General features: G+C 37.7%; 1 protein-coding gene and 1 long non-coding RNA gene across 4 annotated transcripts in view; one reads left to right on the plus strand and one right to left on the minus strand.

Moving 5' to 3' along the window:
- The window catches only part of MARCHF5 (membrane associated ring-CH-type finger 5), a 30,698-nt gene extending 10,038 nt beyond the window's left edge, over positions 1–20,660 (plus strand). For 2 of the 3 annotated variants that reach the window (XM_062619437.1, XM_062619435.1), the window contains exons 2-6: positions 8,525–8,727; positions 13,263–13,393; positions 16,405–16,588; positions 17,008–17,174; positions 18,354–20,660. In XM_062619437.1, coding sequence (XP_062475421.1) covers positions 8,525–8,727; positions 13,263–13,393; positions 16,405–16,588; positions 17,008–17,174; positions 18,354–18,470 — 802 coding nt within the window. In that variant the 3' untranslated portion in view covers positions 18,471–20,660. The remainder of the gene's footprint in view (positions 1–8,524; positions 8,728–13,262; positions 13,394–16,404; positions 16,589–17,007; positions 17,175–18,353) is intronic. The other variant, XM_062619436.1, reaches the window with a different exon arrangement.
- LOC134164052 (uncharacterized) lies at positions 9,759–12,066 on the minus strand. The gene is made up of 2 exons (XR_009964980.1): positions 11,546–12,066; positions 9,759–10,069 (listed from the first exon to the last, which is right to left on the minus strand). It is a non-coding gene; the product is annotated as an uncharacterized LOC134164052 (long non-coding RNA).
- Positions 20,661–25,243: the final 4,583 nt, after the last annotated feature.

A 25,243-nucleotide genomic window follows, 5' to 3' on the forward strand; every position in this document is an offset into this window, starting at 1 on the left:
CAATTTTTGCAGCTTTAGGATTACACTTTGTATTTTTCTTCTCTCTTGGAATAGCAACAAAAAAAATGCTTACCCTGTATGGTCAGTTTAACTCTGAAACTCTCTATGCACACATTGTACAAAAGTTGAACTTTTATTTCACAGTTACCTTGCCTATTAATGGAATGTTAAGTGAGTAGCCATAACTTTGGTTTCTAACAGATTTAAGTCTATGTTAGCATACATGCACTTTTGTGACTAAAGACATGGTGTCTAAAGATTAACTTGTATTTTTATATTACCTGGATATGATACTGGAAAATTGCTGCAGGAGATGGAGTGAATCTCTGTGAATGGAACATAATTTTGCATTTCTTTTATCCTTTGTTTGTCACAGTAACCATTTAATGTCAAGATAGTTACAGTTTTAGACAAGTCAAAGTTGGTGTATTCTATATGTATGCTGTTCCTGATATTTGTGACATCTGTCATCTACTCTCTACACATACCACAAATACCAGTACTGCTATTTTTCTGATGCAGTTCTCTTTGTATTTCCTCCAGTGCAAAATAACATTGTTTCATCTTCTTTTTGAGACTGGGTATTGTATTTTTACATTCCAGTTTAAAACGGCAGATTAGAAACATCTTGATACCAATCTTTGAAAACACAGATATGGTTAGTGTTTGATTAAGGAAGCTAGTAAGTACGTGTTAATCTTCTGCTATAGAAAAGTAAATCTTCCAGGAGATATGAAGGACTAATAGTGCTTGCTTTGGAACTCGAAGGATTTGAAGGTTAAAGCTGAATTCCTTTAAGTCAACCAAACACTTGCACCTTGGTTGATAGAGGAAAAATGGATGTAGTTTTGCTCATCAAATGGCACAGCTAATTACAGAATTCCTGACAAAGCACTAAATCAGTTGTGCAGCAGTTCCTAATCTTGATCCATGGGCAGCATTTTCAAGCAGGCAGTATGCTGTAACCAGAATTGGTCTGATGTCAACGTCAGCCTTCATACTAGTATTTTTAAATTCTTAAATAATGTTGGGAAGTTGTTTTCTGAGAACATTGACTGAGGAATCTTTTGTATATGTAACTAAACTATCCCATACTTTGAGTCTCTTTTTACTAAGAAGCAACCTGCTGTTTTCTAGAGCTTTGGATCAATTTGTTGATGCCTGAATTGATACTTTTCACAACTCTTCTATCCTCTATGTAACTGTCATCATTTAACAATATGCTGGAGAGCCAAATAAATAATTTTCTGTGCACAGTTCTTGATTAAATGTTTTTGGTTTGTTGCTTTCTGGTTTATTTCCACCAGCATTTTGTATGCTTGGGTTTAATTTAAGTGTCACTCTTAACTGGGGAGGGTATTGACAGAGCTACTAAAAAGTGCGCTTGCATCATTGTTCCTCGTTCCCAAAGGAGTAAAGTTCTGGTTGCAGTGACTGAGATCAAAGGTATAGTTGAAGACACTTTTTCCAGGAGGCCTCAAATGACTCGAGTTTTATACTTCTGTTGTCTGGCAAGTAAATCTGATGTATTAGAAACCATGGAGACACACAAACCCCAAAGTTTAGCACGTGGTGAAATGTGTAATATCCCTAGGGAGTGAGGACTGCTGTAAGGATTTAATACAATAGATTGCAAATGAATTACAGCAAGAGGTTTGAAGCTGTCTTCCTTTGCTGAAGCTGGCAGTGTTGAGAGAACTAAGACAATTTTTTTAGCCTCAACTAATAATCCATTCTCCTTTACATTTTATTTGTGTATAAATCTGATAGTTCAGTTTGTCAGTAGCTGGATGTCCTACGACTAGGTCGTGTTACCTCTTAGGGAAGGCTGTGTATGATCTTCTTGCCATCTAGAGTTCTTGCAGATAGTTCAGTTTGCCAGTAGCTGAATGTCCTATGACTAGGTTGTGTTGTCTCTTAGGGAAGGCTGTGTATGGTCTTCTTGCCATCTAGAGTTCTTGTGCTATCTTGGAACATGCTAGCAGCTTTTCTTTCTTCAGCCAGTGTAAATATTCGTATATGAATTCTAACTAATTGAGCCGCAGTTATAACTTCAGTTATGCTCCTTTGCAATTGGATATTGAGAGAAGCTAAGCCTTAAAGGAATTTCTTCTTGTTTTCATCCTCCTCATCAGGAGGAACTTTCAGACACCCTGCTATATATACAATTTCATGAGTATTGCAGGCAATTAATATGTTTAACCTGTGTAAAGAAACATTCAAGGAAGTAACTTTAAATAGCCTCTAAAATAAAATTTGCTAGTTGCTTTTTATCTGTTGCTTTCTATGTTTGTGATTATTGACAGCTTTGTCAAAAAAATGTTTCCCCTGTACAGTATACTAGCTGCATTATAAAAAAAATTATGAAATCTTTAAGGCATTAACTTAATGCTATTAGAGTTCTTCAGTGTCTGTTTTGTATGTATATACTCGACTACTTGTTCAACTGTCCTTTTCAAATCATGTTGTTCAAGGTATAATTCTGTTTTGGAAGTAAAGTTTGTGTGTGTATGGGGTTCTTGCTTCTGTTGTTTGTTTGGTTTTTCTTTTTCTGCTTGATTTTTAGTCACTTCTATTTTGTTTCCTAAACATGATGGTAAGAATCGGTGGTAGTGCCCCCTAGGAGGCACTCGGTAGATGAAATGGTTACTTAAAATTGTATGCCAGGCTGCTAATACAGAACAGCAGTTCAATTAGCAAAATGTGTCATGTTTTTACAACATGGTGCTTATTGTATGTGTAATCATTTTACCTGACTTGTCCTTTGCATATTTTTAGGAGGACTCTGTTTTCCCTCCCTTAAGAAACAAAACAGATGTTTGTAATAGCAGAGGTTTTTTTTATATTTGGAGGCTTACAGGAAGGCCACTGAGCCTTGGTGACTTTCAGATTTTCCTTTTGAAAAAGTGAGAGTATGGTAATATCAAACAAAGCCTTTAAGAGAACAAAATTTATAAGTCTTTTGCAAAAAGGATATTCCTGAATAACTGGTTGAAAAACTTTAATTTGTGCAGAACGAAAGGCAGATCTGTAACTAGTTACAAATGAGAAAGCTAAACCCAGGGAAGGATTTCTTATTCTAAGTTGGATAGAGCAAAGGCCATGGCAGCCTTGTAAGGCACAACTCAGCACCACAATAGGTGGTGGCTGGCAGTCAAAGGTTTCATTTTATCCATAAGCTAGAAAGTTGCCAGCAGGATTCTGAGAACTGCCCTTTACTCATATGTCTGCCTCTATGTAGTGTGGTTAACTCAAGTGTAAAGTATTTCTCCTTCATTGGAGCTATAACTGAGAATATATAAATAAATTTAAGTTTTAGTAATGGCTGGATCTTTCTGGTACACATTCTAATTCATTATGTTTTGTTTTAATTTATTTGCTAATTGGGTTTTAGTCATCCATGGGCTTTCATTGAAAGCTTTTTTAAACAGTTTGAACAATGATGTCCTGTGGTTAGAGGAAGTCAGAACCTATGTATAGATAACGTGTGTGGCCGTATGGTCACACCAATTAAATTGATAATCCTTTTAACCTTTCCCTGTTGTTTTTAATAAAATCACTACTTCTCTAGTAAAGTCTAGTTACTCTTGTTTCTAGAGTCTCATTAACTTCTTGTCAGCATTGGACCCCATCCTTGATGACTGGGCAGAGCAGGATTGGGTATTAGGTTAGGTGACTTTCAGGACTTCCTTTGAATATTTTGGACTTCGAGGTGACAGCGTGTTTTCTAGTTGATCACTGCAGTCTGGCACACAGCTGCTGTGCCATGCTGCCTTAAAAAGGATCTACAGAAACCATGATGGGGCATCTAAGAGTACCGTTTTGCGCTGCTATCACTGTTCCTCACTCTGTGTCTATTTTTTTTCCCTTTAGGATAGTGTAAGGACTTTTTCAATTTGGTAGGCAGAGCTTGGATTGAAGACAGAAGTATTTTCTGCTGTGTGTGATAGCCAGGAAAATACTGGGGAAGGAGTGGTGTTCCCTCTATATAATCCTGTTGCAGTCTTCCCCTGCTAACACACTTCCACCATTGTGGTAGATTGGTCTGTATGCATTCTGCTGTTGAAGTCTTTATGATGCTTTAGGCTTTGCTATTGCATTCATCTCTTCTAGTACTAAACCTCCTCTGTGAAGCATGACAGAAGCTAGCATTTCTTGGGTTATGTGGTATTTGCCTCTTTGTAACTTTTACCAGGGATATGTAGGCTGGGCTTGCCTTCTGTTGTGACCGGGTGGTGGCCCTCTAGCATGAGGATCTTATTTCTGCTGGTTCCTTCAGATTCAGGAAAAGGAAGTGCTTGGCAGTAGTATTTGCAGTGTGTTGCTTCTCCTGCTTCTTGAGAGAACGCATTGTTGTGCTCCTCTACTAAAATCCTAGCCAGCTCCAAAGCAGCCCACCTGTTGTATGCTGCTAGGTAACCCCCTTGACTTTCCCTACATCCTAGTCTTCCCACTTAAACATGATCTTACAGTATTTGAAGTGTAGTTGGCAGGTTTAATGGAAGCTTATTACAATTCTTTATCAAAGATATTTTATCTGTCAGTATAGATTATGCATAAAAATGTTACAGAAGCTTATGAAAAATTGCCTCTTCCAGACAGCAGACTTGTGGGTCATCCTTTGGAACAGTGCCTTTTCACAGCCGGTTATTGGAGTGATTTCAGTCATTTCTTCCAAGACATGTTTTCACCCCTTGCTGCGTTGGCTTTCTGTGCTATTGTTGCTATCAGTTATGTGTCAGCCTTTTAACTGTTTCTTTTTGGATGTGAAATTCAATTGCAGTAAGCCACCTAGTTACTTACTGCCCAGCAGAACAAGGATGCTTTACTCAGATAGCAAGATGTCAGCAAATTCCTGCAGATTTGGGGGAAAGTGGTGTGCTGTGATATGGGAGAAATACAGAAAAGTTTTCTTAAAAAGATTTTGCAGAAGAGAGTGATGGCTTTAGAGCATGTCATGCATGTTCAAATTTGCATTTACCATGGTAAGGGTTAGGTCCTGCTAAAAGCTAGCTGCTGGGGAACTGAATTGAGAAGGCATTTGTAACCCTATATTCAAAGCCGAAATAATGATACTGGTCTGGGTTTTGTGTATGTTTTGTTTGTTGGTTTGTTGTTGTTTTTTTTTTTTCCAGCCAAGGAAGTGTGGAAAAATACATTAGTGTTATCGATTTGGCTCTCTAGAAAGTCATCAAGGAAAAAGGTTTGAGTTTCTATCAGAAACAATGCTTTGTTCTACCTTGTCAGCCTTTTCTATTTCAGGCTATCTGAGCAGCAGTCTGATTCAGTGGTAAGAATCAAGGTCATATTTTATTCAGTACAAGAAGATGGAAATTCTGGCAAGAGCCAAGATACTTGTTTTGAAATGGTTTTATTTAGCCCTTTCTGCTACAGCTGCTGTCAAGGGAAAGAGATAAAGCTGATGACAGACTACAAGGAATTTATTGTTCATTATTCATGACTTGATAAAGGTTTAAGTCTGAAAAGATTTTTGTTTATTTTTTTCATGGGTCTTTCAGGTTTTCAGATATGAATACCTGGCAAAAAATTGGATGAAGCAGTTAAAGAAAAGATGCGTATTTTTCTTGACTTATTAACCTTAACAGAAAACTTGAACGGAATTTAATCCACGGAGATTACATGGGGAAAAAAACACTAATTAAAACTGCTGTGCAGCAAGATTATGCTTATGCTTAAATCAGTTGTTACTTGAATAAGCTTTAGACTTCTGTGGTGTAGTGGCATCTGACCTTACTGGCTCCCACAGGCCTAACTAGCTCTATTGTGAAGCCTTTACTTGAAAAATAAAAATCTAAGTCACAAAGCTAGAGCAGTTCTAGACCATGCAGGTAGTCAGGAATTGCTCTAAATTTGTAACTTGGACTTTTGTTTTCCAACTAAAGGCTTCACAATAGAGCTAGTTGGGATGTGGAATGACTGTTTACCTTTAATGCAGCAAAACAAATTATCAAAGAGAAACAATTATCAGTAGTGCCGTTTGTTCTTACAGTGAATTTGGGGTTTCTTGATGTGAATTATAAAATGGTTTGTGTTGGAAGGGACCTTAAAGATGATCTAGTTCCAACCTTCCTGCCATGGCAGAGGTGCCTTCCACTAGACCAGGTTGCTCAAAGCCCCGTCCAGCCTCGCCTTGAATGCTTGAAAAAAGAGAATAGAATTTTAATAAACATTGCAAGAACTTGTGTTCCTTAAGAGCGCCTTGATACTAAGTGTGGTCGATCAAAATGTCTGCCATACTCTAATACTTTCAAATCTTTGTGGTGGTCTCAGCGTTTTTATCTATATTCTACTAACTTGTGGCTTGGCTGTCTTTCCTCTTCCTCCTCCTGCTTAGGAAGGTTAATGTGTCCTTTCATTTAGGACTGCTACAGGTGCATAGCAGGAATATGAAGGTGATAAGAGGGATGGTGTTACAGGAATGCATAACATGACCATTCTGATTTGAACAGGTGTTGTGGGGAAGGACAGAAAAAAGCAAAGTCTGACTTTGCTATTACCTTGCCTTTAAGGTAAATGGAAGAAACTGCAGTTCTTATTCAAAGTATCAGTCTTCTTAAGTGCAACTGATGCAGTTCTAGTTCTAGAGCACCAATGCTAAAAATTTTAGTGAGGCCTTTAAAGGAAGATGTGAGACAACAATATTTTTCATTACTTCGAGCCTGAGCATGACAAAATTCAAGTTTCCCATGGTAGGTTTACCTCCCTTTTTCCTCATAAGGGGTTTTAAAAACAAAACCAAACCAGACCCCCCAACCTGTTTGCAGGTGACATGCTAGGGAGAAAATACTGACCTTTTAAAGGAATAATTGTGGCTTTGCTGCCTTGAAAGTGGCTCTAGTAAGTTGGCCCTTGATGTGTGTATAATTCTCTTCTAAATTTTGCCTGATGAGCTTTCATTAGTTACAGCTGTTATGGGGGGGGGGGTTTGGTGGCTTTTTTTTTTGGTGGGTTTTTTGTTTGTTTTTGTGTTTGTTGCTTGTTTTTTGTTTTTTGTGTTTGGTTTGGGTTTCTTTTTATGGATGCAAAGGAAAGATGTTCAGTATGTGTATGTTCAAGTATAAACTTGTCAAGATCTCTGACAGCTATTTAGTGCTGATTTCCATAGGAGATTGAGGGGACTTCTAAACTGCAATTTCTCTGTTTGTCTGAGAGAGGGGAGATAAGGAGTAGTTGAGAAGCTGAAACAAGGAAAAACTTTGATTGAAGAGTATAAAAGGCAAGGAAGAAGGTGTTTTTTTTATGCAAACATCAGAAGCTAGAGGAGGGAGAGGAAAAGCACTGTGAACCCCTGTAACATCCCCATGCAGAGACTGAAGTTGTGATTCTTGAATCTTAATGTTGTTTAGCAGTGCCAGAGCATTTCTTGGCTTTTTACTATCTCAGTTACTGTTAGTGGTTACCTGTAAGAAGCCTTTTACTGTTTCATCTTAATGTTGTTACTAAATTTAAGAGAACAGAATTTACGGATCAAAATAGTGCTGCTTAGTGTACAGTCTCTAATTCGGTTGTGTTTTGATAGGTAAATTACAGGGAGGCTGTTGCCATGCACTCTTAAAAGTTTAACTATCACTGCAGTGTTTTGTAAAATGTTTCTTAAAAAAAAATACATCAAACCAGGTTGTAGTTGCAGTAAGATCCTTATTTTGTTAGATTCTGGTTTAGAAGCTAAACTTCAGTATCTTCATTATGGGAATTAGGAAATGGTTTCACAGCAAAGCCTAAATTAATGGGCCAACTGTATTTTAGTATCTCTTGCATGTTGTAAGGTGACCAAGGGGTCCGGCCTAATCATCAGATCCCAGATCCCATCATCTGGGAATTACAAGATGTGTGCTCTCTTCAGGTCAGGTCCTGTAGCCTGTTAGTCTTGTATTTTGTCCTTACAGAATTAATATTTGAATTTTATATATCCAGAAAATTCTTCAGTGCAGAAATTTCCTCCTCTGCTGTGGTACTTTGTAAAATCCACTGACCTGCATGAAGCACTTTCTCCTTTCAAAGAAAGGGAATGAGTTTAATTATTTACAGTTTGTTTTGTAATATGTTGTATTATTTGTGTTATTTTGTCATTTAAGTATGTTGGAGTTAGTTTCCCACATAGCAGACTGCTGTATTGATCTTACATTCTTAATGTTAAAAACTTACAGCAATCTCTGCTGTAGGAGAGAGAACACGTTTAAAAATATATGGAGTTTTCACATGTTGAATTATTCAGAAGTTGAACTGTAGTCTCAGTAATTTTTTTTTTTTTTCAGTTCATAGATTATTTAAAAGTTAAATTAGTAATCAAAATGTGTTGAAGGCAGTTCTTTAGCTGTCTGTAGTATTATGTTAGTACCAGAACAACACTGTGATACAAACTACTTACATTTTTGATGATTAAGAATGAAGCAGCAAGCATCGTCTCCTCTAGGCACGTGTTTTCTGAAAGTAACACGTTTTCACATGGTTTATTTTTAAGCATGTAAAAGTAGCAAAAAATATCATCTTCTTGTCATTACAGAAGCTGCTGGGTTTGTTTTGCTACTGATGAAGATGATCGGACAGCAGAGTGGGTGAGACCTTGCAGGTGCAGGGGCTCCACGAAATGGGTTCATCAGACTTGTCTGCAGCGCTGGGTGGATGAAAAGCAAAGAGGAAACAGTACTGCTAGAGTTGCTTGTCCTCAGTGCAATGCAGAATATTTAATAGTATTTCCAAAGCTAGGTAAGATACATCATTTAAATTTTAAACACAACGGGTTGTTTTTTTTTATATTGTTCCCATTTCCTTTTCCATGCTTGGAGCATCAGTTCTGTTGAGAACTTGTCTATTCCCTTTTCCAGATGTTAAAAAATAGCTTTATATTCTGCTCGGATTTTATTTGGTGGCATAGTTAAATACCTTCTGATAATTTTGGATGTGTTCCACTTGGGTATATTGATAACTCTTATAAGTGATTAACCTGTAATTAATTCATGGTTAATGTGTTGTTTTGGGGTTTTTTTTCCAGTTGAGCAGAGGGTGACTTATCTTGGCAATTGCCAGCTATCAGAACATAAACACATCCTTTATTTTTAACTCGTCTTGCAGAGAAACTCATCAAAGGAAATTCAGAGAAAAGAACCTGAGTAACCTGTTGCGTTAGCTGAAAAATACATTTTTACTTTGTTTTGGAGCTATTCATGAATTAATATTGCCCTGTATTCAAAAGGCAGAATATCTGTGGTTGCAGGGCACTGCTGTAGTTCTAGTTGTCAAGGTGAAAGAAAAAAGTTGGAGATGGTCTTCCATAGTCTAGTCTAGAGTAGCTGAGTGGGACACTGCACAGTATGTTGCACATATTTAAATTAGCAGTGGATGCTGTTATTCCATCCCTTATTTGCCTCTATGTTCTATGGGGTATATTAAGTAGGACAAGCAAATGAAATGTTGCCATGGAAACTTAAATTTTGTTTAAAGGTAAAACTGCTTGTTAAAAAAATGCTGATACAGCATGGGAGTACAGGAATTTGGAGCATCTTAAGATTTTTTTTTTTTTAATATCTGATTTCTGTAATGAAACAGCTGAAAATAACATGCTGTCAGTTCTTTGGGACGGGACCTCTTTTCCATTAGTATAAGGGCTGACAAAATCAGGGTGGGAAGGGAATTTTATATAGGTGATGATGTATTTCCGTGGTACTCCACTGAGTAGTGGGAAAGAAAATATGGACTAATGTATTGTTGATATTGGTAAAAAAACACAAACCAGCATGGAACTTACTACCAAGTTATTTATGTTATCAACCACAGTTCAGCTTTGCTACAAGGATAAAGTAGAAGGAAATCTTAATCTCCATTACAAGGAGGGCATCAAACTGTAACATTTAGCGTTGGCTTTGAGAGAAGAAATGGGTTTGATATCTGGACACTTATAATGTGCCACAGAACTTAAAGCTTAAAATCATTACCTGTGTCTTGAATGATAAAATTGCAATGTGAGCTGCATTTGCATTTTATTTTGGCAATGGGGAAAAAGGGGAAGTAACTATAGTTTGGAGAAGATAACGCATATAAACAACAGGTACTTTCATTTGCTCCTGCAGTGTGTGGCACCTTTATTTGAAAGCTAAGATTCCTGAATTCCAACGTTCTTAGGTTCTGAAACTGGCCTAAAATTCTTGCATGAGATTGTTCAGCTCTTGCATGCAAGAATATTCTATTTTCCCTCACATTACTATCTTTTTCTATTTTTAAGCATGAGAAGGGTATAAAAATTCAGAGTGAGTAAGAGTACACAAGAGCAGGGCAATGAATTTGGTTACATCAAACACCAGTCATGAGCTTATAGTGCCTTAAACTAGTGAGACAGTCTTGCCCTTTTGTAGCTCTTGTTGTAGAACAGTTTTGGGTACTAGAAAAACTCAACTGTAAGTCAGTCAAGGGCACACCAAGCAGAGTGAGGACAGGAAGATGTTTTCAAGTAGTTTTGCCAGTAGCTCCATCATTGCTGCAGCAGCAGCTGTCTTTTGAAGACATTACTAGTCATACCATTCAAGAACTAAAATTACCTGAGCAGGGAAGAAATAGCAATTGTCATTTCCCTGAGGTATCACAGTTCAGAAACTGCTTTACATTAAAACTTCGCTAATGTACTGCTGGAAACTTTTTTTCTAAAACCAGACATCTGGGAAAGGGCATTCCCTACGCAACTTTTTATTTAGTTATAGTTCTGAAGTAATATCAACTTGAGGAGATAATCAACAAATAGCTTTATAAGTAACAGAGGGGGTCTTTGAATATATTTGCCATCCAGAGGAGCCTCCCTAGTAATGTTTCTTCTTAAAATGATAACTCTACTTCAAATTTGACAGTGCATCTCAGTTTTAAATGATCACTAGTAACTATATTCTTACTAGTGTTTTTCTCTGAGGTGTTTTTTTTTTTTTTACTAAATAGAAAAATATTATTACCACTTTGAAAGTAACTGAAATCTCTTTTAGGTTATTTCAGTTTAATGAATAGAAAATGGAGTTTGGCAGAAAAAGCTGTTAAAGCATGACAGCCTTTACAAAACGAAAACTATTTTGTTTCCCACTTTGTGTGTCAAAGAGTTACATTTACTTCCTGAAGGTCTAATAAATAAAAAAAAACAAACCCAAACTGAAATTGTTTTTCTAGTCTTGTCTCAAGATTCTACACCTAATTCTGTAGCTTCCTTTTTGTAATTATTATTATTAGTAGATGCAATTTGCTAGTACATTTAGTGTTAGACTTCTGTTGTGGTATCACCTTGCCAAGATGTAGCAGGCAAGCTTCAGAGCTGTGTGTTGGCTTTAGGACTCACCAAATAGAACATTTTTTGAGTCTCTTGTCTTCACCTTCTTTGAACAAATATAAGTTTTCAAAATGGTAGAACTGAACAACTTTTCCAGTGACTCTGGGGGAACAGTTAAGATATGTAAAGTACTGTGCATTTAGTACTTGCAGTTATGAATTTGTTGATATTTGCAGCACACTAATAAACATCCCAGCACTTTAAGTCTGTCCTGGAAAGTTAAACATAATACAGTTAAACTGCTTGTTCCAGTTTGTATTTGGAGTAGAGTGTTCCTTCTTCAGAAACCCTTTAATTCTGGTACCTAATCAATAATAGGATACTCAACTTGAGAATAAATTAACTCCATAGTTATGCTTTGTCAGTTACTTAGGCACTAATATGTATCTGTTGGTGTATTTGAAGCAGGGTGCTGGTGAGGTGTTCACTCTCTTACAAGTTACATAGGAAGATATTTCCTGCTGTTAAAAGTAGAGCTCATTACTAAAACAGAGAATGCATGCTAGAAGATGCACACAAAGATGGCTAATTTGAAGTATGTGAGTAGTAGGTGAAGAACTAGATGCTCCAGCAGAGCTACTGTAGAGAGTACATTAAGCAATATTCTGCCCAAGTTGCTTAGGGCTGCCCACAAGTCTGATACATAACTTGGCAATATTTACAGTGACATCTGTTAAGGCTGCATATAAGCTAAGAGAGAATGCTAAGTGGAGAATTAATTACTTGACGAATGTGTGCAGAAATCATAGAATAGTTAGGGTTGGAAACGACCTTAAGATCATCCAGTTGCAACCCCCCTGCCATGGGCAGGGACACCTCACACTAGACCATGTCCAACCTGGCCTTGAACACTGCTAGGGATGGAGCATTCACAATGTCCTTGGGCAACCCATACTAGTGCCTCACCACCCTCACAGTAAAGAACTGCTTCCTTATATCTAACCTGAACTTCCCCTGTTTAAGTTTGAACATACTACTCCTAGTCCTATCACTGCAGTCCCTAATGAAGAGTCCCTCTCCAGCATCCTTGTAGGCCCCCTTAACTTTAATATTTGCACTGATTTTGGTAGGAGAAAGTAGTAGGAAGCTAACAATAATATTCATGCATATGAGCTGCAGGAGGACAGTCTGTGTAGAATTTGTTGACAAATACAAAAGTAACCTGCAATCTGACCATGGTGATGACATTTTTCACTTCAGGACATGTATTTCGGACTTCAGCTTCTGGCTTTTGTTTTGCTGGTGCTCTTGCAGTATCACTAAGAAAAGATGCAAGCATGCCCTTGTTTACCTCATCAAAGCAGGGTGATGTCTTGCTCTGTGTAAGTCTGGAAAGTGCAGTTGTTCTTTGAACAATGAAACTATTAATGTATTGTTGCCAAAGGCACTAAATAGCCTGAGTAGGAGGGGGTTTTCCTCCAACATTAGAGAGGTAATTAATCTCTAATACTGAATGTATCCTTTTCCAGTGAGTGAAAAGAATTTTTCACACTGACTGTGCTACATTTTATTGTAGAGCAGGATAGTTTAGTGACAGAATCCTCAGGTGGAGCTATCAAAGGTAAGCACATAAAGTCCATTACAACTTTTCTTTTAAAAACTTATATATTTTAACAGATAAAAAAGTCACTAATCCTAAAATTCAGATCCAACGCAAATGAAGCTAGTCAACTTTAGTGGGTAAATTAGTCAGTGCTCTAACCAGTATATTAATCTCTCAGAAAGACATTGTCGTGAATGAAAAGGTAGATAGAAGTAAGCTACAAGCTTAGCTTGGTAGCTTTTTAATAGTATGTTCTCATTTAAATAGCATGTGTGGGATGACAGACATGTATTTTGCCAAGTTCTTTCCTTCTTATCAGTGATAGATGCTGACAGCTTTCTTCAGTATGCTTATATATATATATATGTATCTTGAAACCTTACTTTTCCTTTATCATAGGTCCAGTTGTTTACGTTTTGGATCTTGCAGATCGACTGATCTCAAAGGCATGTCCATTTGCTGCAGCTGGAATAATGGTGGGCTCTATATACTGGACAGCTGTTACGTATGGAGCTGTGACAGTGATGCAGGTACACATGTATTTCTTCCTCTTACCAGCTTTTGCAGCAAGTCTTTTAAAGAAAAAAAGTCAAGCAATTAAGACTCCTCTTTAGCTGGCTTAAAACATGCTTTTGCTGCTTTCAGCACTTCCAGGGTAGCTAACGAATGAATTCAAGATGGGTGGATAGAAAGGTTTTTCCTTTTAACTGATCATACTGCATAAACTCAAGTATGCTTGTTCAAACGTGATTCAGTCTGCAGCTAACAAAATTCCCTACTATGCTAGCTGGCTACCCTTTCTCTGGCAGGCTGGTGAACCCACTTCTGTTGTTACAGAAAAGGTACTACGACCACCTAACTACTAATAATAGATAGTCTGATTCTTCAGAAAAGACATGAGACTTTTCTGAATCTCTTCTTTTACTTAGAGATAGATTCTGCTGGTAACATTCAGAGGGTTGAGGCACTGTGAATTTTTCAGTCCTACCACTTTTTATTGTATAAAGGAAAACGCATGCTCTGAATGGTGCAATTCATTCATAAACAAGTGCAGAACACTGCAAATTTATTGTATGCTTTTTTTAATTACTTCAGACTGTGTGGTTAATTGAAAGGGGGGAAAATACTTATTTTTCCTACTTTTGTTCTTGTAAGCTTGCTGTTTAAATACAGAAATACTGTTGACAGGTGGTAGACTTAACTGTGGAAAGAATTGTTCATTGCTGGGCAACTGAGACAAGAGTTTTCATAGACAATTCTACTAGAAGAACCTCTGTTAATATTTGTTGTTGATTCCTGTATCAAGTCCATAACCTTTGTTTTGCTTGAAAGCATGAAGTATTTCTGACGCTAATTCAGTTCTAGACAGAATTGACAAATCTGTATGCTAGTAAGTATTCCTCCACAGTTGTTATATAAACATGCAGTCTAGTCCTTATCCATGTCAAGCATATGGCACTACTTTTTCTTCACTTGTGTGGTACTGCCTTCAGTTCTACAAGTCACACCAGCTCCTGTTCTAGTTCTGTTTGTACATGCGTGGAAATGTATGTAACAGCTGCTTGAAGTAGGGCGCACATGGGCAGATGCAGTCTCCCTGGTACCAGTATGGCCAGGGTGAAGCGGCTCCATAGGTGATGTGTAATGAGTTTCAATACCTCCTCCAGTCCAGTGGATAGTTCTCTTTATTACAGAATGTTATACTTGAGCATTTCTTTATCTGCTATTTTGTGTGGCCCTTACAGGAATGTTGCAACCTCGTGTAATACTATGACTAGACTTCATGAAATGTACCAGTCCTTAGCTCCTTGCTCACTGCTACACTGAGCCTTTTCCTGTAAGAACTTGTGTGCTTTTTAGCTTCTTTAGAACTACATAACCAAATGGAAAAATAAATGTTGCTTTCTGTAGTTGTTTCACTTTTGAAGTGAACCTATCTAAACATATAGTTTAGGCAGCTAGTCAAATCCTAGGTATGAAGAATTAGCTATTTTCCTCTCATTTAATGGGGGTTTTAATCATATGGTTGGCATACTGGATAAGAGAATAATTGCTTGTAATAGAGGTGATTAAACTGGGAGTGGATGGAAATGTTCCATTCCTTTTGCTGCCCAGATTTGCTAGGTTTAATACAACTTGTTTCCTGTTGCATTTCAGACTCCTTCAGTTGAAAGGCCAGAGAAGCACAAAAGCTATTTTTAAAGGTTAAGCTTCAGATGGAGAAAAATAATACAGGATTGACATTGTGACTCCAGAGGTAGCTAAGTCAGTAACAAATCATGTAAGGTTACTGAAAACAGACAGAAACCATAATATAAAGCAGAAGACAAGATAGGCTTTTTTTAATGGACAGGGACTGTAAGAAAAAAAGGGTAGTATCAGACATCACAATTTTGGGTGGAAGATAGTGAAGAAGCTGGAAGACAAATGCTGAATTATTTTTTTTTTTCAGGAATAATCTTTTGGTGACAACAATATCAGTTGTTTATTTTTTGAGGCTGTAGTATATAACATAACTTCCTGTTCTAGAAGAATAAAAGGGAATGGTTTTCAAAGCAGGGCTAAAAAGTACAATTTACTGTTGTGGTACATTAACACAGCTTCTTCCCTGTGTCCTACCTAGTCCAGAAGTACTGGGTTTTGTTGGTCTGTGTGTGTGTGTGTTGTGTTTTAATTTTGCTATGGCTGCATGTTCTTACCACTCAATTCTAAGGTTTGTGCAATTGAAAACTAGGTAGCTGTTGCATTTGTGGGGAAAACAAGAAGTCAGGGAAAACACATGAGAAAATCCAGTGCCTGACAAGCAAAATAACAGTGGTTTTAGTCTTCCTGGCTTGTTACGAACATCACAGACATTTTATAAACTGCAAAGTCTGATTATTTTTTATGTGCCAGTAGAAAGATTTAGGCACATTAATAATGACTGTCCTTTAACATCGTAGCACTCGCCACATTTAAAAATAAGGTGCAATTGAAGAAATGCTATTTCCACTACAGTTGAAAATAATGCACCTCTTCCTGCATTGACTAGAGAAGCAATACTTCTTAATACTGTGATCTCTGTTGCATAAGGTATTCCTAAATAACAGAAAACTTTGATTAAAATATCCTGTGAGATACTTGCTATCAATTTATCCTTTAAAGAATAGTATCTAATCAGTTTCTGAATGTGGAATTAATGATGCTGAAGTTGTAAGTTCTATGCATTTTGAAAGCATGCTGTTTTGATGTTTCAGATGTTTAGGCTTTTACTTCCACAGAACCCTGTGAAACTTTTCTTGAGATGGTAAGGAATTGTGTTACAGCTCTCTGCAAGATTTATGACTTGCAAAATAGGGCTGGTAGCTTGCCTGCATTACCCTTGATAAGCAATCAAGGATGCAAAGGGAAAACCAAGTATGTTAGGGTACAACGGTATTCTTTTTTCTCCTTTAATTTAAAATGTGTGGGCAGCCCCAAACAAACTAGACTTTTAAAAACTTATATTCTGTGTTCAGTTGTGGCCTTTGCTATGTTTGCCAACTGTATACATATTTACCAGGTTGTGGGTCACAAAGAAGGTCTTGATGTCATGGAGAGAGCTGATCCTTTATTTCTTTTGATTGGACTTCCCACTATCCCAGTCATGCTAATACTGGGCAAGATGATTCGTTGGGAGGACTATGTGCTCAGACTGTGGCGCAAATACTCTAATAAGCTACAAATTTTGAACAGCATATTTCCAGGTAACGTGATAAAATTTAAAAGGAGTTATCAAGCTTGAATTTGTGCTGTAGGAGATGGGGATAGGCAAGTAGTTTTTGCCATTATTAAGTAAAGGTGGTTACTGTCTGTGTATTTTATGTTCCATCTATTTAGTGTTTGTATAGTACATGATAAGAACGGTGGGACAAGAGGAGCAGGAGCATGGTTTCAGTTAAGGCCTTGGTAACAGAACAATCATGGGTGTTATTTGCAAGTAAAAATGAATACAGTCATTTAATGGAAACAGAGTATTCACTGAGAAGGGAGTTCTCAAAAAAGTAGTTGGGTTATAGGATTGCAATGGAGTGGGGGTGGGCACTAATGACTGATGTGCTTTCTATGCTCCTTTTGAGCATAGAAAGGTTTTGTGTAACCTTTTCTTCCAACGCTGTCCCTTCAGGCATTGGATGTCCTGTTCCTCGTATTCCAGCAGAGGCCAACCCTTTGGCAGATCATGTGTCTGCTACACGTATTCTATGTGGAGCTCTAGTTTTCCCTACTATTGCCACAATAGTCGGCAAGCTGATGTTCAGCAGCGTTAACTCAAATTTACAAAGGACAATCTTGGTAAGATTCAGTATTGCTTGTGTCATAAATGATCATAAAATGTGAATATGAAGTGCTGTGGGGGAGGGAAGGAAAGTAAAAAGAACATTAATTGATCTAGTCCTTGGGAGTGGCATTTGGTAAGGGAAGGGTTTTTTTCTTAAGGTTGCCTATCTTGGCAGCGCACAAGCATCAGGTGTGTGAGACGTCCCTGTGACTGAAACTAACCTCAGTTCAAGGCAAGCCTGAACATTTTACAGTGATAGGCAGAGCTCAGCATTAATTAAGGGTGATAAAGATGATGACGCACTAGCATCTTCTAAGAATGCTCTCTATAAGGGAAGGATAGTGTTTATATTATGGGCCTTTTCATATTAGCTTCTGTTCTTTGAGATAATCCCTTTGTTACTTATTTTAATAAGGAGATAAAAATAAACTCTCCATAGAAGTTGAATGGAGGGGGGAGGGCAAAGTGAGGAGGCATTTGTGAGTAACCTCTCTGGCTTGCAGCCTTTCAAGGGGAATCACACTGAGTTTAGTAGGATGGTGTCCCTGGTCATCTGTTACTTCAGCCCCTCTTTTCAATTCCAACATGTTTATGCATCCCTCTCTTCCATATGCAGGAAACAGTGATATTGCAGCTGTTCACGCAGACTAAAGGCTTAGTGTCTCTTATTTGAATAAATTCTGAAGACTTGAGATAAACATATCGTAAAAGTTCTGAAAAGGAAAAAATGTTGGTTTTACAAAACCCAAATTTTATTCCACCACTGTGAAAAAGTGGCCTTTCTCACAGCCTGATAATGCTAATGGCAATTGGCATTATTCCTTGGGCCATATATAGAGCATATTCAGAGAAGGGACGAAAGCAGATGCATATCTACATTTTGCTTTGTTCTTTAAATAAGATGTATTTTAATTTTATTAGAATATTTGTCAGACTTCCAAGCAAATAAAAGCTTTCAAAGGGTTTTACAGATCCAGTCTGTAATCCCTTTAAGTAACATTAACCCCTGTAATAGTGCATTGTGACAGAAAACCTCGAGATACTCATTTGGATTGTCCTAATTAGCTAAACTTCAAAAGAAAGTGCTGTGTAATTGGAAAAATATCTTCTTTGACCAGAAACTTTTAAAAAGAACATTTGCAATGCTGTGACACTGAACTGTGTGGGGCTTTCAAAATATCTTTTTATTTCAGGGTGGAATTGCTTTTGTTGCTATAAAAGGAGCTTTTAAGGTTTACTTCAAACAGCAGCAGTATCTGCGTCAAGCTCACCGCAAAATTTTGAATTACCCTGAGCAAGAAGGAGCATAAGGCTGTGATCTCTGGAGCTTGGACAGTCTCACCAAACAGGTTTCCATGTTGTGTTGGTTCCATCTTATTGCACACTAGTGGAGAATTGTGATAACTTGCTGCTCCTGTTTGTTTTTTTTTTCTTTAATAAAGCACTGTCTTGTGGCAGGGTAAATTCTTTCAGCAACCATTGAACCTAAGAATGTGACCTGGGTTTCATTATTTTGGGGTATTTCTGTTGGGCAACAGGCTTCTGAATTACTTTGAGCCAATATGCTGAATGGAAAAAGCATCAACTACAGAACAGTTTAAGTTGTGTAGTTAATGTAGTCTATTTTCAAATGCCTTTTCTCTACGTGTGTGCTCATACCCACGCTACCATCCAGTTCAGCATTTCACACAACAAAGGGATATTTTTTTATTTTTTTTTTAGAAAGGAAATGTGAGTCATTACCAAGGAGAAGTAATTGAGGGACATCAGTCAATAAAGATTTCCTTGGGTTTTGCTGGTAGCAAACAAGGAGTGTAAAATGTTCAAATGACCGGTCAGAAAGCAGAAGACAGATCGCTCTCTCCAGGACTTGCGTGTCAGCTTTAGGCACCGGAGTAGTAGGTGTTGAAATCAGGATGGCTTCCAGGTGACTGCTTTATTACTGGTAATTTTTACTGTCCTGTTGTATCTTCTGCAGTGCCTAGTGTTACTTTCTTATGGCTCTTTTACTGTTTTGTGACTGGTGCCGGATAGGTTTTTTTTTTTTTTCCTCCACAATAAACTAATTACATGGGGGGAAGTAAATTTCAGTTGCTTATTTTGTAGCTAAGTATTTGAGCACTTGTTTAGTTTTCATGTCCCTTTTGATTATGTAAATATCCATACAATACAAAGAGCAGAAGTGTGAGGAAACAACATTGGACACTAAAGCTACATTTAAACTGACAGATTAGAACATCCTTCTGAACTTCCAGACCTGGGTGTGTAACTCAGCTCTGTACTAGGACTGGGTTCTCTTCTGCCCACACTGGCCCCAGTGGAAGGACTGGCTGGAAGGGGTGACACTACACTTTGGGTACCTCATCTGAGCATGATACACACCAGTGAGCTCAACACTCTCAAGACACCCTGGCTCTCATCTGTAAAGAACTAAAGGATAAATCTTCAATGTATAATAAACTAAGTTTATTTATAAAGTAAGCTTTATTGTTACAGTATGTTCCAAGTAGCCAGCGGAGGGAGACACTAGCACTTCAGTTATCTGATGTATTTATAAACTTAATTTCAACAGAAGTTTTGTGAAGTTACATTTCGACAAATGTAATACACGCAGTTAATATTCATACCAGACCTAACCTAGCTTTAGTGCTTGAAGATTTTTCTTAACAACAATTTGTTTTTCTCAACATTGGTTGTTGTTAAGGGTTTTTTCTTTTTTCCTTGCTCATATTAGTACATCAAATGCATGGAGAAAGGATTAAAAAAAATCATTTAGTGGAAGTATTCATAAGTAAATATTTCTTTTCATCACAAATGAAGTAAATACAGAATGAATTTTGTATTTGACTGCAATAACGTATGTAAGGGAAATTCAAAATATGGTACCTTTTCTATAGTATCTTTATCTTAATTACTGAGATGTAATATTTTAGAACTGTACAGACATGTATATATTGGCCAACTAGTACTCAAAAACTCTACAGGTATTGAAAAGTATACATTCAGTCAATACCAAATACTTTTGAGGTTCTTGCTGTAGCTAAAGAACTACTATAATCTTTTAAGTCTGCTGATTATATTTGAGTGGGCTCACTTTTATATAAAACTCTATATAGAGTCACAACTTCTCATGGTTGCTGCTTTCTGTAAGATAGTCTGAAACAATGTAATATGTGTTTCTTACAGAATCCCTCCTTTTGAGAAAACAACTTTTCGGTGGTCTTCACTGTATATATTTCCAACCAATTTATTACTGTTTTTTAAAGTTTCATTAGTTGAATGATGCAAATTAGCGGATTTGAAACTTGTTCCATGGGAAAGCTCAATGTCTCCTTGGGAAGTTTAAGCTCTTGTAAAAATGCAATTATAAAAATGTTGTATGGACTATAAAATTATTTCACCTGAGTGCCAGAAGGTCGTTATTCTGTTGTAAATCTTGTTTTTAAGTTTTGCAGATTATAGTTACGTTGAATTAGGTTGAATAAATATTTTTTACAGTCCTTGGTGTATTTTGTCAGTTGAACTAAAGGCCTGTAGCAAAACTTCTGAGTGAAAAATGTGTTTTGTTTTAATGCCTATCTAAGGATTTTAGATAAGCAATTTAGGGTGATAGCATAAAGAAATACCTTTGGGATGAAGGAGGAATTATTATAAGACTTTAAACTTATATTTACTTTCTCTGCCCCCCCTCAATAGTGATCAATAAATGTAGGGGAATGCATTTCTCAAACACATAAAGTTAAAGGAATTACTGCAACATGACCAGCTGCTGGTTACAGAATCAGGGTTGGGAATTACTATGTATCTCTGGGGTTGGCTGATGTGCAGCCTTTATTTGGGGAATACACAGATCCGTTTTCATTGAGAAAGATAATACTAGCTGTAGGAAGTATTTTTTTCCCCATTAATGGCCAATTTACATCCCATTGCTTTCAGAACAAGAAATATGGAATATTATCTAGCATTTCTAAGCATACTTTCTTATCAGCAACTTGGTTTCTCTTAGCCTTCTGTTACACCAACAAAAAGGCTTAAATCTGAGCCCTGATTATGAAATACAAAGGACACACTTCTCCCATTCTTTCTCCCTGCCTATCTTAAAGATTTAGATGGAGCCCTACTACACTTTTCACTATTTATTTTTTTTCATTGAATGGTGGTTCGTTCTTTATCCTCTTTCCCCTGTAAAAGGTTTTGTTTGTAACAATTTACATGAGTTGCCTAGTTTGAAGTATTAACTCCCTCCTCACCTGGAGTTGTTTTTCAAAGGTTAGCCATCTCCTGTGGTTATCAGAGCAGGATCCAACCGTGCTGCTATTTAAAGCCCCTCCAGCATTTAGAGCAGTTCTGTGCTTGTGAGAAAAGATATGCTTAGCTGTTGTGACTGCAGTCAGAATTACCTATTTTAACTGAGGCCACAATTTTTACTTCAATTTCAGCTGCAGAATGTTTATCGCGGCAGCTGTTAGGATTCCCCCTTTTTAAAGGCATACTGTGGAACTTGGACAAGTTTATGGAGTAGGTGTTTTGAGGGTTGTTTGGAGCAGCTTTCTTACTAGCTGCTTCTTGCAAAAGTTTTTAACCACTGACAGGTATGTCTGTTCGCATAGTGGTTTTTACTGATGGAGAGAACTGGGATAAGTTGAACTACGAAGGTCATGGACCCATTGCTGTTGCAGCAGTCATCTTGCTTGTGGAGCCCTCTATTTAATGTGCCATGTCTGTGAGTTTCTCTTTGTGTATGTTTTCTGTTCTCATAAGAAATGCTGTGCTAACAATTCCTGCTTCCCATTTTAAAGTGCAGATGCCAGTTTCACTAAGAAGTCTGCTTTTGGAATTCTTTTCTACTAGGCAGCTGCCTCTGGAACTTGTGTTGATCTGAGGTTTGGCTGTTGGTTTTGTTTTCGTGTTTGGTTTTTTTGTTGTTTCCTTTGTGCTTTGGGTTTTTTTTTAAGCATGCTGGACTGGAGGTTGGTAGAGGGAAGCATGAGATAGGATCACATCTAGGAAATTCTGATAAACAGTCTCACCACTTGTCCTCTCATTAACAGGCCCCTTCCTCTGCACCCTTGCAGAGTCAAAGGGTCAGCACTCTGTTGTACATGGTGCGAAATAGAACTCATGCCCCCCGTACCTCAAGAAGGCTTGAAGATCTGTGGCCTCTTTGTCCATTCTTGCCTGTTAGTTACTTACATGCTCTGGGTATCCAATTGATTTTGCACCTCTGCATTATTGCAAACGTAAACCTGTTGTTTCTGGTTTACTGTACTAAGTGGTTCAGTAGACAAGTTCCATTCCAGCACCACTGAAAGCAAATAGCAGACATGACTCGAAACTGCCTCAACCTAAACAGCTGAGCAGCACCTGTCAAAACATATCGTGCAGGCACCTCATTTAATGCTGGATGACTAAGCCATGGAAAAGCAGTTGCTGAAGCAGTGGGCCTCCATGGGAAGTCTTATGCTGATTTAAAAAAAAATTGTTCCAACTTCCTTCTACCTTCAGAGCACTCAGTGACACAGTATGCACAGCTTTGTAATGCTTTGTGTTTTACAACTGCTCCTCCACTCTTAACTACACCTCGGTAACACTTGGCTGCAGCTAGTGGGAGCTGATGAAGGAACACACCGATCCGAGTATTTACTGCATGTCAAAGGACTATTTGGTGAGTCACTGTCGTTTCTCTGACATGAATCATTACAAGAAGCTAATGCTCTTACTAACTCTGGAAGAGCCTCTCCCTACCAATTGCCCCAGTACTTCCCATGCGCTAAAGATAGAATATGTAAGAGAGCACAGAATCGGAAAGTTTTTATTTTGATTAAAATCGAGTGTGTGGTATGTTCTGCAGCAAAATGGTAGCTGGTTCAGAGGACTAGATAGAAGAAAGTCTCTACCACCTTATCTCCCCTGCATAGTTCTCGGTTAAGGTAGTAGTTCTGAGTTTACCAGTCACAGTTTGCAGCATTACTCTGTTTCAAACAAGACCCCCCAGTGCAGGAGGACAAAGAGGACAGTCCTTCTCCAGTACCCCTGTGTTCTAGTTTCAGGGATTTTTTTTTTTTTTTTGATTTTTTTTTTTTAAATTTTTAATCCAAGACAGACGGTGGTGAAAGATACATAATGTTATTGTACCTCCCCTGGATGAGAAGCACTGCAGAAGCTTTATGGAATTCAAGTTATGCAATGAAAGCTTTTTGGAAAGAGGGGATTGAAGGAATAAAAACTCTAATGAAAATCATTTCAGAGGTAGAAAAAAGTGCCACTGTGACAGACTCAATCTGAGACTTGGACCAAATTCCCTCAGTACCAGGCTTGGAAAGGCTAGTGGGATTTCTCATAACCACCACAGTAGCAGTTCTTCTGACTGCTGGGAGGGGCACAGAAAATTGTTGCTAAGGTGCACTGATAACTCGGCCTGAACTTTGTTAAACAAAAGTTTTTTCTCTTAAAATCTTTGGTACCTTTTAAATGCAAAGCAATGGGTTTTTTTGTTCTGCTGATGGTTTCTTTTGAAAAAGCAATGTTCTCTCTAACTGCAGGGTTCTCTACCCCAGTGTGGTTAAATTTCAAGGTACTGCAAGAATGAAAGTGCTTTCCACTTAGCATCAATTAAATGTCCTGCAATGCAACTGACCTTCCCACAGTACCAAGGCCTGTGTCACAGACAGAATTGTGATATGTTTTTAAGTTGCATAGCACCTTACTGGGATCTAGGCTGCTTTTTCTATCTCATTTCAAGGATGAACAAAAATGAAAATTAACTTAGGGAGTAAGTTCACAAGTGATTTCATAAGTACAGGTGCTTGATAAACAGAGTTCTATTTATAAAGGGGCTCAAAAGTGCAAGCTCGTTTGGTCAGTAGGTGGTAAGACTCCTTACATAAATTTACTATTTGAAATACTTTTATAACATTTACGTATAGCTACTTATATGCTTGATGTCAGAAAATCAGTGTCCGTTCCTGAGCCTTTGGGTCTTAAGCTCTTTTGGATAGAGTCAGGGTAGGTGATCACAGGCAGTCCATCATATTCTCTCAGTATCTCCTGCCCAAAGCATTTCAGTTCTTGCTGAGCTAAATTACATACACTGTGTATTGGAATCCCTGTATGTAACAATTTACAGAGTAGAGTCCGTAGCAGCCCACAGAAATATTTTTACCTGATCTACAGATTAAGAACAAGAAAAACAAAAAACAGCTTTACTAGTGGCATCTGTGGAGACATTTTGGAGATGATTCCAGCAATACAACCATGGAAATTGTCCCAGGTGTCAGAGGTCATCTTGTCTCCTCAAAAATCTGAGCATCATGGGGCCTTTCTTGACCAAGCATGAATCCTGAGTACATTCTCTGCAAAGGTCAATACTATGTGGCTTATAGCACTGAGCTGTCTGTGCCTCAGCCGTTTTTTAACTAAGTACCAAGATGGGAAAGAAATCTCTGTATGGAAAACTGCAATTGCAGATAGTGTAATTATAGGGGGTTGTTAGAATAGAGAAACAATCCTGCCTGCACCTCCCAGAACTTCATGAGATTCATGTACTAACTTTACTAGCTTCTTACTGTCAAAAAGGTAGCCAGTCTGTCCTTAACTGCAGCTGGCATTCAGTTACATAAGTTAACTATTTGCAAACCTGCAGCTGACCAGCAGAATGCATCTTCCATAGCTATTGTATTTGTCCTTGTTGCCACATTAATTAAATCCCATAAACCTCCCTCTCTTAATTGAGGAATGCAGCCACATATGAAGAGCTTAAAGAAAGTCAAAACAAATCATTCTGTATAATAAGCTGGACACCTTCAAAAGTCTGTTAGTCAGTTTTAGGAACCTCATTACAGGGTAATTAGCTGTGTCTGGATAGTCCTAAGAAGCAAATTAACAGTGTTTTAAAAAGCAGTGCACAAGACTCCAAGTCATCCCTTTTGGCAGCTGCATAATCACCATGTAAGATTGCCATAAAATCCTTTTCTTGTACCTTAAACATGTTCTCATGACTGGCAGCCACTGAGCCCATGTTAAAACATATCTGCATACATATGAACATGACCAAGAGAAACTTGAGTATTTATGCATCAGCCAC

This window comes from Pezoporus occidentalis, unplaced genomic scaffold (assembly GCF_034315485.1).
Source record: "Pezoporus occidentalis ecotype Australia unplaced genomic scaffold, CSIRO_AGI_Poc_V1 ctg210, whole genome shotgun sequence".
NCBI classification, from domain to species: Eukaryota; Metazoa; Chordata; class Aves; order Psittaciformes; family Psittacidae; genus Pezoporus; species Pezoporus occidentalis.